The sequence below is a fragment of the Opisthocomus hoazin genome, chromosome 9 (genome assembly GCF_030867145.1).
Source record: "Opisthocomus hoazin isolate bOpiHoa1 chromosome 9, bOpiHoa1.hap1, whole genome shotgun sequence".
In the NCBI taxonomy this organism is placed as follows: Eukaryota; Metazoa; Chordata; class Aves; order Opisthocomiformes; family Opisthocomidae; genus Opisthocomus; species Opisthocomus hoazin.
Window position 1 is genome coordinate 37,684,516 of NC_134422.1, and position 16,150 is coordinate 37,700,665.

At 53.9% G+C, this 16,150-nt stretch overlaps 1 protein-coding gene across 20 annotated transcripts in view; it reads left to right on the top strand.

Moving 5' to 3' along the window:
• PCBP3 (poly(rC) binding protein 3) overlaps window positions 1-16,150 on the top strand; it is a 65,288-nt gene that overhangs the window by 10,184 nt on the left and 38,954 nt on the right. For 18 of the 20 annotated variants that reach the window (XM_075430142.1, XM_075430140.1, XM_075430139.1 and 15 more), the window contains 2 exons: window positions 3,794-3,875; window positions 4,995-5,100. In XM_075430142.1, coding sequence (XP_075286257.1) covers window positions 3,817-3,875; window positions 4,995-5,100 — 165 coding nt within the window. In that variant the 5' untranslated portion in view covers window positions 3,794-3,816. Of the gene's footprint in view, window positions 1-3,793; window positions 3,876-4,994; window positions 5,106-16,150 lie in introns of those variants that run through there. The other 2 variants (XM_075430160.1, XM_075430159.1) reach the window with 2 other exon arrangements.

Genomic DNA, 16,150 nt, shown 5'->3' on the forward strand with positions numbered 1-16,150 from the left:
ACACCAGGGATGCTCCCGGTGGGGAAGCTAGCAGAAAGCACCAGTTTCTCTTCTAACACGGCAGAAAATCACGAAAAGGGGATCTCCGGGCAGCAGAGATGAGCTGCTGAGATGCCAGCACCATCCCCATCCTGCTCACCCACAGCTGCAGAGCCTGCGGGGGGACCGGTTTTGGCCCCCCGTCTCCATTCTCCTTTCCTTTGCTGTTTCGCCAGGAGTACCGATGGAGGCTGCCAGGTGTCAGCTCGGAAATCTTTTAACTTTACCTCGTCTCCCCAAATGGACAATGTCTCCGCTCATTAGGTACCCGCCCGGGGGGCAGATGTCATCTCCACTCATGGCTTTTCTCAGCTCATCTTTGCCGAGACTCTTGACGGCTTCAGAGCGCTCAGGTCCCATCACGTCACGCCGGAGGCTGCCGGCTCTGCCTGCCCGGCGGCCATGCCCACCTTGGGGCCCCCACCTTGGGCTCACCACCTCCCCCTCTTGAGGAGTGGGGTTTTGAAGGGTGTTCTGTTAAAAGGCCGGAGAATAACGGGCGCCGGTGGCACATGCGTGGCGCGTGTGCGTGCGTGTGCAGAGCTGGAATCGGTTTTCCTTGCCCAGGCAGCGCCTGGGAGGAGAAGCCATCGCTGAAGCCTGCCCTTTGAGGCTGATGCGTCCCGACAGCTTGTTCACTGGGACATTAAAATCATTGCCTCTGTCTGCGTAAAACACCCAGTAAGGCGGATGACGGGAACGCGGGTCAGGGGAGGATCGTTCTCTCCCCTGCGCGATGAGCGGCGGCACTGAAAACCCCGAGCAGCAGAACAAAGCGGATCCCAGCGGCGCGGGGGCTGCTGCACCCTGGCTGGGTGTGAGGGGGGTCCCCTCCGACATGAAGGGGGCCGGCAGCCTTGGGGTCCAGTGCACACGGCGCTGCCTTGCTGAGGTTCCCGTCTAAAAGGTGTTCTATAGCTCAGGGATTTGGTGATACGGTGGGAGGACATCCCCATCCCATCCCATCTGGTGCATCCCTCACCAGCTCCACAGCATGTTTTTCCCACAGAGCTGGAGTTTTCCCTGGGGGTGTTATTGCAGCAAAGCAAGAGGACATCTGCGAGCTCTCCATGCTCTCTGCAGACCTCAGACCCCACACAGGTGCCCCGTGGTTGCAAACACAAGGCCAAGCAAGATGCACTATGGGCACAATCAGCCGAGTACTCGCAGGTGAGGGGGAGCTGAAGTCCATCTTGGCTGGCTGAGTTTGCAGGAGACACAGGCTGGGTTTTGGAGCAGGTTTGCTTTTCTTTTTTTTTTTAGGGGGTGTTATGTAGCAGGGGATATGGGAGGACCTGCTGGTATTTGGGATGGTTGGATAGGGCAGTGTGCCAGGGTCCTGAGGGGGCTGTGATGCAGAAGCGGGAACGTAGATGCAGAGATGGGGAGACTGGGCAGGGCTGCTGAAAATTTGGTTTTGCTTAAGCAAGCTTTGCTGCAAGGGACCCTTAAAAATGATTCCTGGTGTGATCTGCTGGATCGAGCCTGGCAGCAGCGCAGCGTGTGAGCTGGGGTACTCTGGACACCCACCGAGGCAGTGCCAGGGGCAGCCCCCGTGCCTCAGTGCCAGTTTGGATGCCCACAGATGTCGTCAAGAGCAGCGCTCACCAGCTTGCTCAGCCTGGGTGGAGGCAGAGGAGTTGTCACAGCCTGGTGGGACCGGGCGCAGGACCTGCTTGCATGTGGAAGCACCCGTCAGCTCACCTCCGAGGCTGCGCACGAGCGGGGAGCCACACACAGTTTGCTCCTCACCTTGCATCCTATTGATGCTACGCGGTCAAACCCTTTTCAGAGAATGTTTGGCCACATCTCCATGACTCCTCCTTACCCACTCAAGAAGAAATGTTGTGAAATTTCAAGCCCCCCGGAACAAGGTGGCCAAGCCCTTCAGCATGCGTGGGTGGCGTGAAGCTGAGGGTGCTGCTGCTGAACCTCTGGGGAGTGTTGTCCTGCGTGGGGTCCCTGCTGCTCAGGGTGCTCGGTGCCTCTCTGTGATGAGTTAAGGGTGCTGAAATGACGTCGTCTACAAAGGTTGATTTTTGTGGGGACTGGCCACATCAGTGCCTTGGAATTCCTTGTGTCCTCAGGTGCTTTTATCTGGGAACAATAGGTGTGATTTTGCTGGGATCTGGACACCTCTGCCTCTCTGCTGTTCACAAGTGACTCCCTTAGCATCCTGGATCACCCCTTGTGAACAGTGCTGACTAAATGGGTTAATGGGACCTAGTCCGTGAGAGCTAGCGGGCGAGCTGGCCGTGCAGGGATGGGGCCATGGTCTCCATCTCCACTGCCATGGATCAGGAGATAGAAAGCTTTTGGCGTAATAAGCTTGCTGGTGTCTTTCTCATGGCATCAATGCATGTTTCACTGGGGAGAAACAGCCATGAAAGACAATAACTGACTCTGCTTGTACTGCCAGAGCAAACACAAGCTGCAGGGGCTTGAGCCGTGCTGGAGAGAGGATCTGGGAGACGATGGCGAGGATGATAGTCTACCAGCAGACCAAAAAGTTGCTTGTCCTTAAGCTTGTGATGCTGCCTTTTAAGACAGCTCCTGACAGCCTTACACTGGTCACTGATGAGCAAGACCCCGCTGTTGTGTGATGTGGGGACACAGCCAGCTGCCACAGCCAGCATCAATTCGGCTGTGGTGGTGCCGCTGGATGAGGGCACCTGGCAGAAGTCTTCTGGAAACAGCCCCACAGGAAGTGTTGGGGGATGCTTAAAGCAGCCATGGTCAAGAAGTGCTTTGCAGTGCTGAGGTTTCTGCTTGGAGGCAGCTTTTGGATTACTTGAGGTGCACTGGTAGCCATGCTGGAACCGAGATTTGGCCCCAGCACGGCACCAGTCCTATGGGAAGCACAGGCACGTCCATACCTGGAGGTGACCTGCACTGTAATCGCAGAGAACGTGAGTTAGGTGACTCGACAAGTGTGTGCGGTTTGACTGAGCTGCTCCTGTGCATCTCAGGGGGGCTGCAAGCCGTAGAAATAGCAGTTTTTGAGGCTGGCTTGCAATTCAATCTGCACCAAGCATTTCGAGGAAGAAGCTGTGCTGGAAGCAGGAGTTTCTGTGCGTGGGTGTGCACGTGGTGCGCAGTGCAAGACCGCGGGGTCATGGTTGGGATCCTACCGTGCAGCTTGTTAGTGCAAGGGCAGAGGGGTTGTAACATAACACGAAGCAGAGCTGCCAGGAGATGGAGCAATATTTGATTAAGAAAACTGCTGACAAATTCTTTAATGACCTGTTTCCTGAATGCTAAGCCTTGTCTCGGGATAAACTCAAACCTGTGACCTGAAAGACAAACAAAAGTTTCTTCCCCTGTGAATTCGCTGCCCTGCGCCTGCGTGGGCAGTGAGGATGCAGGATGCGCCCGTGGCGCTGGGACGGAGGGTCTTGCGCCCACACCGGAGCTGGGCAGCAGGACGGGGGGTTTCCTTGCAACCCCTTGTCCTTCCACCATCCTGAATCTTTGTCTGAGCCCTCTCCTTCACACATATTTTGATGAAGCTGGTGCCGAAGTCAGGGGTTTTCCTTCTTTTTTCTCGATACCGGAATCGGTGACCAGAAGTTTGTGCTAATCAGCGTAAAAAAATTACCTGGGATTCCTCTACTGGGGGCTGGTTTTACCCACATGCTTCCCTCGGGTTGCCCTCACCGTGGCAGCGGTGCTGGGAGGATGCTCTTGCGGGATCTCAGGGTGGGGGGGCCTGGCTGGGCACCCCGGGGTGCTGAGATGTCGTGCTGCCTTCCAGGTCCTCCCCTGCCGCCTCCGCTGATGACCCCCAGCCCTCTGCCCCACAGCCTCCCCGACCTGCCCGCGCTGCTCCTCCAACGGTGAGTCACAGTTTGGCTTTTCCATCCTTTCCAGTCGTCAATTTGTCTGGGACCTGTCCTGCTTGCTGGTGACACTAGCTGGGGAGTCAATCTGTACCTTGGAGGACGTGGCTGCCATTCAGAAAGACATATAAGATGTTGTGAGGGGAAAAAACATTAATTCTGAGGACAGCTGGTTGCTGAGAGAGGCTGTGCAGTGTCCATCCTGGGAGGCTTTCAAGCCCCAAAGGGATCAAGCCCTGGGAAACCTGGTTTGGTCTTAGTGCTGACGCTCCTGTGAGCAGCAGGTGGGACTGAGGACTGACCTCAGGGGTCCCATGGGCTCCCCTCCCACCGATGGGCTCCTTCCTGGCATCATCCCCTCCTGCCCAGGTTGCTGGGGATGAGCGTGGTGGCTGCTAAGTCATCAGGAAGAGGAAGGTTTCCCCTGATCACGCACAAGCTGCCCCAGCATGTCAAGAGCAGCACCAAGTCCGAGCGATGAGTGGGGCCCGCAGCTCGCCCGTCCCACTGCCTGAAGAATATTTTGGGTGATGGAGAGGTTTTTCTGCCCTCTGGCACTCATCTTATTAGCGGCTCAGGCTGCTCGATTGATTTTATTGATGGGTAATGCATGCCCCAGTTAACTTATTGGGAGCAGCAGCGAAAATAAAGCAATAAAAATAACCCCGCGCCCATGTCATGGAAACATGCTGGATTATTTCCATTGTGATTTGATTTCTTGATGAAGGAGACCCCCTGGCTCGCGCTCCCCCCGTGGGGGCAGTTCCCGCAGCCAGACTGCTGGTCTGTGGTCACCTGGGGGGTCTTGCTGGAGTGGTGTCCTGGAGACCCCCTCCTCCATAGCCCAGCTCTTCAGATGACTCCCCTTGGTCAGTAGATGCTGGGGTAGGACCTGCCCAAACCTGCTCTGAATGTAGAGAAGAATATAGACAGGGCTTTGCTGCCTGCCCCTCAAACAACCTGGAGGTGATGCCCCTGCTCGTTTTGTGTCCCGTCCCCCCCCAGCCCAAACCGTGTTTTATTTCTCTCTGAAATTCACTTTTCCTGGATGGCAAGCAGCCATTGAATGTCCTTCCTCCGCGCTGTGCCTAACCTCTGCTGTGTCCTGGTCTGCAGGCTCGTGCCGCGGACCCCCGGTTTCCGCCCGGCGCTCAGCATGCCCTTTTCTGGTGTGGCCGGACCCTCTGAGGAATCGCTCTGGAGCTCGAGGCCAGCCTGCAGGGTAAGGTAAGGTGAGCTCAGTCCCTTTCCAAATGCTGAGGTGTCTTTGCAGCTTCACCGTGGTCTCCCTTAGGCTGGGAAATGCCTGCAGGGAGGACGTGGTTGGGCTCTGCAGGGACAGGCACTGCTGCACCGCAGGGACCTGGCTCTGCGTGAGTGGGGCAAAAAAGGGGAGGGGGTTTTGCTCCCTGCACAGTGCAGTCCTGCTCCCAGGGCTTCTGCAAGAGGTGTATTTTGCTGCTGGGGGCTCTCTCTGCGAAGGGGCCAGCACAGTCCTGCATCCGTGCAGGTCTCCCGTCCTGACACCTCTGCCCTCGTTGTGCTCAGCCACCCACTTTCCACTGCGTTGGTCACAGGGGTCCATTAAAAACAGCTGAAGAGCTAGGCTGGGAAGTGCATAGACGGGGTCGTTTTCATCAGCTGCTCTGCTTTTGTTACTAAAATAGATCTGCTTTGGCCTGAGGCCATCATGTTGTCCCGGGCATTGACTATCACAAATGGACGGTGGGGCGATGTTTTCCATTAGCAAAGAGGAGGACATGCATCTTCGAGCGAGAAGGCAGCTCCATAAATTAGAAATGTTGCAGTGACAGATAAACACACGTCTCTTCTCTCCCCTTCCTTTTAAAAGTGTCTCTGATCCCTCTTCCCTTCATGCAAAACCATGGGAGAGACCAACCAGAGGAACACCCTATACCTGCGACAAGATGGTGCCTTTGGGATAAGGGGAAGGAGGGTTTCTCAGAGCAGCTGCAAGTGACCCAGTAAGTGACAGCAAGAGTAGAACTTGCCCAAAAATGTACAAGGAGGCTTGTCCAAGGTCACTGGCGACATGGTGGATACCAGTTGTGCCTGGTCTTGAGTGCGCACCATCTGAGGTCTCTGCTGTCACCATCTGCAGCTCCTGTGTGCTATGGGCAGCCTCTCACAAACACATCCATCTTTAGAGGGGTTTTTGTGAGGGTGGAGAGCAGTTTTGGCTTTCCTGATGATAGTCTGAAGGCCATGAGGTGAAGGAAGGATGCACTTGAGAGTGCATCCCCGGAGGGCTCTGCCTCTTCCCTGCTTGCTGGCACAGCAGATCTTGGGGTAGGGTTCCCCATAGCTGACTCCAGGAAAAACAGGGCATGTCCTTGCTTGGGGGACTGAGTGTCCAGCCTGGGACCAAGTCTCCAGACTATCCTCCCACAAGTGCTTATAGCCCAAATCTGTCCAGCAAGTGTATTTTATTCTCTGGCTTAAGTGAAGACACTTTTCTGCAAGAAGTGGTTATTAAAGGATCATTGGGGTGAACATCACTACATCCCACAGCTCCCACCTCACTCCACGAAGGTCTCCAACCTCATTTTTCTGCCTTCCCACCCTCCCTGTCCAACATCCCATCCCTTTTCCCGGGCCTGTGCCGTAGCCCCTCTCCCACATCCGCAGGCAGGAGAGGAGCCCGGTGCCCAGCTCTGTGCAAGCCAGCAGCTTGTGGCCCAAAATGCAAAGCAAGGAGTGGTCTGCATTTTAAAAGCTCAGCCCTCTTCAAGGCAGTGTCTTGAGCTTTATGCCCTGTGGGATTTGATCCTGTGAACTCAGAGCTATCCTGTGCGTGTAGTGCCACGACTATTTTGTAGGAAAAACTACAGGTGCGAGGTGCGAACCTGGAAGAGGACTCTGTTTTTGGAGACCACGTGGCACTGGGATACTGCTGCTGGATGCGAGATGGAGCAGGCAATGCGACGAGTGGTCACCAGTGGTGCTGGGGGCTGGAGATGCTGTGCGGCAAGCAAGGTGCTCGGGTGGGAAGGGGAAAAGCTGGCCCTGGTGTGACACGAGGCTGCAGAGTGGTGAGGGGGATGTGCCCACCAGCGGCAAACGATTTCCCAGTTTGACCCTTCTGCTTAATCTGAACTTGAAGGTGAATGAGCAAAGCTAGCGGCATCGATCCGGGATGCGGCTGATGAGCGCCATGCCCTGCGGAGAGCTCGGCCCCCAGCGCCGGGTCCCTTTCCCACCATTTTTTCCCCTCCTCCCCTTCATGCCTTTCCAAAGCGATCAGTCAGAGCGGGGCCCGGCATGGCACCCCGCAACACCGACCTTGCTGGGGGCCAGGGGGACGCCATGTAGGCGCCTACAGAGAGCTGCCCCACTGTCTGATGGGCTTCTCCACCACCCCGAAGCCTGGCATCTGCCTGCTGTCATCTTGGGGGTGCAGGGAGGCATGTGCTCAGCGCAAAGCCGTCGGTACCGATGCAACCCATGCGGTGGGGTTTCTTGTAGGTGATGAAGTTGTCTGCTGAGGCGCACCATGTCTCGAAGGTTCTGATGTCTTGAGAGGCAGCGATGCGTTGATGGTGTTTGATTTGGACTCGGCTTGCAGAGCAAAAAGTAGCTTGAAACATCCCTGTGCTGCTCTTAAGTCTTTAGATAAAATGCTGTATGAACTGGCAAATCACGTTTCTTTTACCCGCTGGGAAATAAAACCTGAACGTAGGTTGGAAACCTAGAACTTGCCTTGGCTAATAGGTAGAAAGCTCTTTTTGGGGGCAAGAAAGGTGATGCGCCTTCCCTCGACATCTTCCGTGCCTTAGCTGCAGATTTTCCGCAGCTGAAAATAACAAACCATTTTAATCCAAGTATTGCTTGTTCTGATCTTTTAATCCAGCTTGCTTTCTATCGACAGGGCGGCCTAAAATTATTTCTCCGCCTGCCTCCCTATTATATAATTATTCAGAAGATTACTCGGGAGCCAGATTTAGCTGGGCATCGCTGGGGAAGGATGAGGGGGCTCTGAACGGGGAGCTGCGGGGCTGGGAGGTGGGGGGGGGTTCTTCTCACCCTTGGCATGTTGGCCATCGCAAAACGCGGGAGGGGAAAGCAGCGAGCTGAGCACTTTTGGCTGTGTCCGTAGTTTGCGTCGGAGTGTGGCAAGTTCCTCCCTTGGATTTTGTATTTTTTGTGTATTTGTTGGGATAAATTTGTTGGTCTGGCTGGAGAAGGGTGGCCCTTCAAGACAGAGAGGATTTCAGGTGAAACCTTGCACTTCTCTGCACCGTTTGGGGCATTTTGTGGCTGTATTTCTGTCTTTGATCACAGCGTGGTGAGACAGCCTGACCTCAGGAAGGACTGGAAATAGGGACTGTGCTCCTGATGCCTCCCGTCCCCATGCAGAGCCGTGTGCGGGGGAACAGCTGTGATGGAGAACAGCAGCCGGGCTGAGTGCTGGATCAGGCTGTGGTGGTGATGCCTAGAAGGCACAGAGGTGGCCAGAGCTGTGCTTGCTCACCAAAGTCCAAGCTCAGCTGGTTCTTCAAGGAGCCTAAGGTTACACTTAGAGAAGAAGGACTGGAGCCCTGGGGTGACAGGATCGCTGGGGACAGCTGCTCTGCAGAAGTAACATCGCTGAAATTCAAGGGCAGATGCTAGAGGTAGATTCACCTGGGGCTTTCCATTGGCAGGGAACAGGCGTGTTGCTGGCACAACAAGATGGCACAGCCAAGGGATTTGCCACGTGGAGGCTCAGGTTGCCAGAAAAATGTAGCTTCTGACTGGCACAACGTATGGGCTTTGAGCTTTGGCAGAAAAAACAAGAGGACGTCTTGGGCTCCAAAAATTCCTTTTCCCTTCCCCACACTGAGTGTCCTGACACTGGTGGGCTGGTACCTGCTGTTACTGAGGGAAGGCCAGGAGCTGCTTGGCTTGTGGACCATTGCTGGCTGGGATGTGGTGGCTCAGAACTGCTGTTCCCTGGAAAATACAGAGCTGGGGCAAGAAGGGACCCCCAGTATCCCTCAAAGTCAGATGCTGGGAGCTGTAGCTTGCCTTGCCTTGCTTCACAGGGCCTTGGGGACCCTTCTGGGGCAGAACATCCCCAGAATTGTGCTACGTTTTAGGTTTGGTGGCTGTCTGGGGGGGGATATTTTGAAATGCCCTTTGAGCCTGGCGATGCCCACCTGGAATGTGCCACGCTCCCTCCACTGCGCTTGGTCTTTCTTCCAAGAAAGCTGTTTCGGCAGACCCTCTGCCTCCGAAGCAGGAGACTTGTCGTCTCTTGGAGCAGGTGGATGGTGCAACCACCGTGCATTAGCCAGGAGGACAGCGGAGGACGAGATCAGCCTGGGGGGAACATCAGGAGCAATGCAGGGCCATGAGATAATCTTTCTTTTAGTGATGGAGCAGTTGTTACACATCACCTTCCTCCAAGGCTCCGGGAGCCAGCTGAGCTCTGGGGTCTGCAGTCAGGACTTCAGCCTGGTCCTTCCCTCCACCGCTCTGCCTGGGTGGTTTGGCACAGCCCATCACCAGCAGCCAAATGTGGGTTGCTGTACGCCCTCCTCTCCCTCCCGGAGGTTCTGTCCCCGGAGCGGGTGGGCAAGTAACCCTGGTAAAGCATCTCCAAATTTCCCAGTGCACACGGGCAGTGCCCCAGTGCTCGTCTCGTACTCAAGCTCCTTTCTCCTTTATGTTGCAAGCGTTGGCTGGTTCGCCCTCATCGCCTCGAGGCAACCCAATTTGCTCAGTGGCCTTTAAAAAAAATCAAAGCCCACTGAAATGACAAGAACATCAGCAGTGGGCGCGTCCCCCTTTCCAGCAAAGCGAGGGATTTGGGAGAAAATGGGTCACGTGCTCTTCATCCCGTGCCACGTGATGGCTTTCCCAGGGCCAATGAGGTTCGGAGCCCTCTGCGCCACACAGCGAAAAAAAATCACTGGGATTTTTTTTTTTTTTCCCCCCCGTAGCATTTTTCATCCTTTCCAAACGTGGAAAGACTGGCCATCTGTCCGGACCCCCCTCACACCAGATCGGCACTAAAGCGGCTCGTTGGGGAAGGTAAGAAGATTTAAAAGGTTGTGTTGGTGGAAGACCACCTGCCGCGTGCAACTTTTCCTACGGATGGAAACCAAGGAAGAATCATGAAATGAGTGGGGTCTGGGGCTCCAATATGGGTTAAAAGAGCTTTGAATTCTTAAGAGCCGTCTTAAGTGAATCTCTCGTAGAGGAAATTTAAGCCTGTGTTGGAGGGAGGTGGGATTATGGGCGAAATAGGTGCATGATCGAGGAGGTCAGCTTAAATTAACAGCTGCTCCTCAAGTCTCTCCTATAAAATATTTGCAAAAATATTTTTGCAAAAATATTTTTGCAAAATTGTTTGGCAAAGTTATCGTTCTCCGTTGTGGTGTGTGCTTTATTTTTGCTAAATTGAATTTTACCTGTGTCTTGCGGCTAATGCTAAAGATCGTATCCCTGGGTAAGGAAGCGCCCGTCTCTGCGTTAACCAGAATATCGAGCCATTCCTAATCTGCGTGATTTACAGTACAGGCTTTGGACGCTGTTGTTTATGCATGCGCTCGGGGTGGGAATAGCACAAATCAAATTGCCTTAAAGAAATTGATACTAAAATAACATAGGTGGATGCTAATCATGTCTTGGTCTGGCAACGAAATAAAACCCCCAACCCTGTTTGATTTAATTTTTACCTTTCGTTTCTATTTCCATTCATTTTTTTTCCTTGCACTGGGGAAATTTGATTTGGAGAGAGGAATACCTTTTATTAGGAGGCTCGCTTTGTTTTTGTTTCAGTTTGCCTCCAGGTACCCATTTTACTCAGGGTGGCCAGATTCTTTCTGATACCGTCGCGTTTCTGTTGAATTTTCTTTGGTTGCGCCGTTGCTTTGTAAGTAGAAAAGTGAAATGTTAGTTGCAAAGGTTATGGAGGACTTAAATGCTGTTGAAATCAATGCAAAAATATCATCTCCTTATTATAAAGGGAAAATGTTCTCGGGGATATTTTTCTTGTAACCTGAGTTTTCTGGGATAATGTAATTTTAATGTGAACCACATTAGAAAATCTTATTTTATGAGTCGGAAGTCACGTCTGGCTTAAAAATAAACCAGAAACAGTGGATCAAGGGCGTTGTGTTTAGGTTTCCATAAAATGATTGACCTTTGTTTTGACAGATGCAAAGACAGATGCTAGCCTGCATTTTGATACAGAAGCCAAACCCTGAAAAATGGCAGTTTTTCCTGATATCTGGGGGTTTGCTTTTCCTACAGAATTCCAAAATAGTTCAGTAGTATTTCTGAAGCTCTTAATCTCAGACTTTCCCCCTCGTTTATGGATTAATTTATATAAGCATATTTAGTGTTCTCAGATACAAAATCAGATTTGAAATTCTTTATTCCTGAGAAATAACTGCAAAAAACATTCTTTTAATCTTGCTGAATTAAGAGGACATTTCTTTCTGAAGAAAACTGGTCATTTTGAGGTGGGGAAAAAAGGTCTTCTACTGCTGAAGACCAAGGGGGAAATAAAACCTCTTTAAGTGGTTTCAACATTATTTTTATCTGCATGTTGCAATAGGTGAAAATTCCGCCTTCAAAATGCGTTAGAGAAGGTGTGGGATTTTAGTGCAAAGGATCAGAAAATACAAATGCTGTCGCCATCAGTGGCACGGGTTGTGCAGGGTGGACCTAGCAGACTGCCTGGCACAGATTTGAGGTGGAAGCGGGGAGATGCTCGCCGCCTTACAGGATGCTCTTCGGGATAACTATCAATGATGCTTTCACCCCCATTTTGGTGGCCCCAGGACCGTTTTTCTCTACTTTTTGGTGTTTTTTCCTCCAAGTTACTCACCCGCTTGGGAAACGGGCACTGTCTGTGCAGCCAGGGGAGCGGGCACCTTGCTGGCAGCAGGACTTGCAGCCATGGCTCCAATCTGTAGCGAAGCGACGCGTCTGCTTTGGGCGAGGCAGAGGATGCTTTCCCAGCCCTGGGACACACCGCGCAGGGTGGCACCTCTGGGGGCACGGAGCACGCCAGACCTGCTTCACCCCAGGGAGAGGGCAGAGGGGTGTCGGTGAGCATCCCGCCCTTGGATTGTAGCAGGGACCCGCAGCCCCGTGGGGATGGGGCCACTGCAGCAGCCGTGCCCTCGCAGCCAGGGACAGGTTTGGGGACAGGGGTGGCCGTGGCCCCTTCCTCAGCAGCCCCGATTTTCAGCCGAGCAGATTCACCGATTCCTTCGCCAGTGCGTTTTGCTGGGTGTTTAGACCCGAGGTTATGGAGGACCTACCACGGGGAGGAGAGAGGAGAAGGCGGCTCTCCTTGATTTTAATCGGGGTTGAGGTTTAGCTGAAGTGAAAACAGATCGGGAGTGACAGTTTTGGAGCCTGCTGTCAGGGTCTGAGCACGGCGCGCTGGCGATCCACCCCCAGCCGCCGAAGGCCCCCATCCTCCTCCTCGCTGGCTGAACCAGGGGAGAGCCGCCGCTGCCGAGCGCGGGACGGGGGCCATGCAGCCCGGCTCCACGGCCGACAGACGGCTTTGTCACACGCTGTCCCTGCATCCTCCTGCCTCGCGGTGCTTTTGGCTGGGGGCAGCGTCAGGCAGGACATGGCCTTGCAGTGGCTGTGGAGCGTGGACTCACCCCCGCCTTCTCCAGCCCTGTGTAAATGGATGCTTGAAAAAGGGAGGATGGGGTTAGTGCTGCATCCCAACCAATCCGCTCGGTACTGACCGGGCAATGCCAGGTTGCTTCTCCAGGGCAAGGAGAGACCCCAAGGGTCTCCCTTCACTTGTCTCCCATCAGTCTCCTGTTCCCAAAGAGCATCTTTGGCTGGAGTGAAAGCCACAGGTTTAGGCTTCTGGAGAAACGGCACAGGGAGAACGCTGGAACCAGCCCTGAGCCTGGAGGAGCTGGGATTTATGGGTTGTGGCTCCTCCTTGGTCTCGCTTGGTCCCCATGCATTTTCCTAAAGGTAGAGGAGACCAGCAGAATGATGCTGCACCCAGCCTGTCCCTTCTGTCCCCAGCATGCAGAGGGGGGGATATGGGAAGACCTGCCTGTTCCCCCATCGCTGGATCAGGAGAGGCTAGGACTTGCCTGAGATGCTTTGAGAAATTTGGTGGCACTCACAAGAGTAGCTCCAAACCCCTCATCTTCCATCCTGCACAGCCTAGCATTGGGCTGCCATCTACTTTTTAACAAAAAAAAAATAATAAAAAAAAAAATCAGCTAAATCAGTGGGTTTTTGTAGACGCTGAGCATGGTCAAAATAACATGCACCTTGTCCATCTTGACCTGGCACCTCCTGTTTGCCCCCGTGTGCTCCGGGTCGGTCGGTCTGCCTGTCTGTCTGTCCACGGTGCCTGGACAGACCCCTCCAGGGCAGCCCGTGCGCTGCGAGCATCGTCCCTGTTTCCAAGGATTAGAGAGAGAAATGGAGATGGGATGAGATGAGGCGGTAGATTGCTTCGCTCTCGGGATGAAGGGATTTGTGGACTGCCCCCAGATCAGTAGATTGAAAACGGAGGGAAATTATTGGGATGATGCTGCCTGAGAGATTAAAGCCAGGGCAGCCAGCAGGCTCTGGCAGAGGAGAATGAGGGGGGCTGCGGATGGGGGGGCCGCGGGATGGTGCCTGCTGCTCCGAGCTGCGGAGAGATGCTCCTGGCTGCATCCGCATCTGTTTCAGAAGACGCACTGGAAGCGGATGTCCCCCAGCCCCAGCTCTCCGAGATGCATGAACCGGTGTGCAGCATGATGGGCCGAGGTGGAGAGAGGAGTTAGGGGACAGGAGGCCACATCTCTGGTGGCTGGATCAAGAAAAATAGTGATGGTGGGGTTTGTTGCCTGCAGCCATGCGTGCATCCATGCAGCAGCTGCGTAGAAACAGAACGGGCAGAAGTCTTGTGCTGGTGAAGTCCATCCACCTCTTTTAGGTGAGGACTGAGTTGCTCCCTCGAGGCTGTGGTTAAGGCCGTGCAGCCTCTGTTACGGCAGCAGGATAAACGTGCCCATTGCTTTCTGCTTTCCCAAGGCCCCAGAGGTTCTCCCCTCTCAGTTACCCCCCCCAGTAAAAGGATGCCAGGAGTGTGCCTGGAGCTCTTTGCAGAGCTGTGTCCTCTCATTTCCAGGCTGCTGGAGGACAAGCCGCTTGCCCTCTGACATCCACACAGCTCCCCGTGGTCTCTCCTCTTTGTGAGCGGCCAGCATGGACCTATGGCCATGAGCATCCTTTTCGGGTGTCCTTTGGCTGTGCTCTGAAAAATGGCATGTGAAAACTGGCACATAGGGGACTGGTATCTGACTGCCTCACCCCTTGATCTCTGCAGGGGTGGCTGTGCTGGCATCCTTTGGGCAAGACACGAGTCCTTCAGAGCTGATGCACAGCCCCAGCAGAGCATCCCTGGGGCATCTGTCATGGCGTAGAATCACAGAATCATTAAGGTTGGGAAAGACCTTTAAGATCAGCAAGTCCAACCATCACCCCAACACCACCACGCCTGCTAAACCATGTCCCGAAGTGCCACATCTACACGGTTTTTGAACCCCTCCAGGGATGGTGACTCCACCGCCTTCCCTGGCAGCCTGTTCCAATGCCTGACCAAAGCTCCTGCATCTCCCGGTGCGAGGCGGCATCTCCTGGCTCCTCTTCATTAGCTTCTGGCTTGGGATAAAACGGCTACATTGGGTGCATGCTTGAGGCATGACCGACCCTGGGCATGGCACAATGTCGAGGCTGTAAGTGCAGTTTTCCAACAGAGAAGAGCTTTATTTGCAAACATGCAAATGTTTGTAAGATTTAAACAACGATGACTGTCAGGATGACATTGTCACTGACAGCACATGGCTGTGGGGTAGCTCTTTTCCAGCGCCTGACCTGGAGCTTCTTCACTGTGGTTTAAGCCCCTCACTCAAGACCGTTGCTCTGTCTCCCCCCACCCCCCTGTCCTGCAGAGCCTTGGTTCCTCCAGCCCTTCCCTGTGGGCCGTGTTTGCTGGCCCCACGGATCTGGGGTTGCTCTCTGCTGGCTGGATCTCCGGTGAAGACCCACCTTGTCATTCCTGGTTTCCTTCAACAGATCCTGAACTTGCAGGTTGAGTTGTCGCTCCCAGCCCTTTTTGGGTGGATGGGGAGCTCTTCCTCTGTTTCTGTGCACTCAGTTGTGCACAGCCAGGCTCAGTACTTTGCCTTACTGAACTGTGTCTTATTTTCTCCACTTTGCCAAGCTCGTTTTGGCTTCTTGCTCTGCTCTCTGGTATATTGGCTTCCCCCACTTGGGTAGTCACCGTGCAGTTTAACTGATAAATTTGGGGGGGGTGGGATGGGTGGGTTTTAGGGCATTTAGAATCATAGAATCATAGAAAGTTTTGGGTCGGAAGGGACCCCTAGAGGTCATCTAGTCCAACACCCCCGCAACGAGCAGGGACACCACTAACTAGATCAGGTTGCTCAGAGCCCTGTCCAACCTGGCCTTGAATGTTTCCAGGGATGGGGCCTCCACTACCTCTCTGGGCAACCCGTTCCAGTGTTTCACAACCCTCATTGTAAAGAATTTCTTCCTTATATCCCAGCCATCTTCAAATGGTTTGATCTGCCCCAGGCTTTCCTGGCTCTTTCGGGACAATGCCACGTAGGATGGCATGAACAGCCTCGTTAGCATCACTGCTGTACTACCAGTTAGGGCATTTCCCCTCTCCATGAAGGCTCGTCCCCTGTTGCGGGTGCTTGCAGAAATCCTGGGTGAGCTGCCCTGGCTCCCTTCACGTCACACGGGTTTCTCCGTTCTCCACAGGCTTGATCCAGCCGCCCTCTGCGGCACTGCGAGTGGCGTTTCTTGTGTCCCACCACACATTCAGGGGTGATGATGCTGAGCCTGGCGTTGAAGCGGTGCAAGGCGGTGCCGTTTCAGCTAATTCGTGAAAGCTTTGGGGTTTTTTCCCGTCTCTCGGTCGCTGCGGCAGAATCCGCCCCACTCTGCAGCACTGAGCCCCGTGGCAGGGTCCAGGCTGGGGATCCAAAAGTTGGATTGGGCATGGAGGGACAGCCAGTAATTCAGGAAAAAACTTAATAAATCATTTTTATCTGTTCTTTAATCTGCTGACAGAGGAAAAATCTGTGATCAAGGAGACGGTGATCTTTCTTGTCCCAAGAAATGTGATTTTTCTCAGCACACACAGTCTCGAGTCCACCCAGCACTTGCTAAAGGCTCACAGACAGCTGAGGGTGCTCTTGCTCACTGGGTTGTAATGGACCCAACTGAGCAGTGCAAAGAGCACTGGC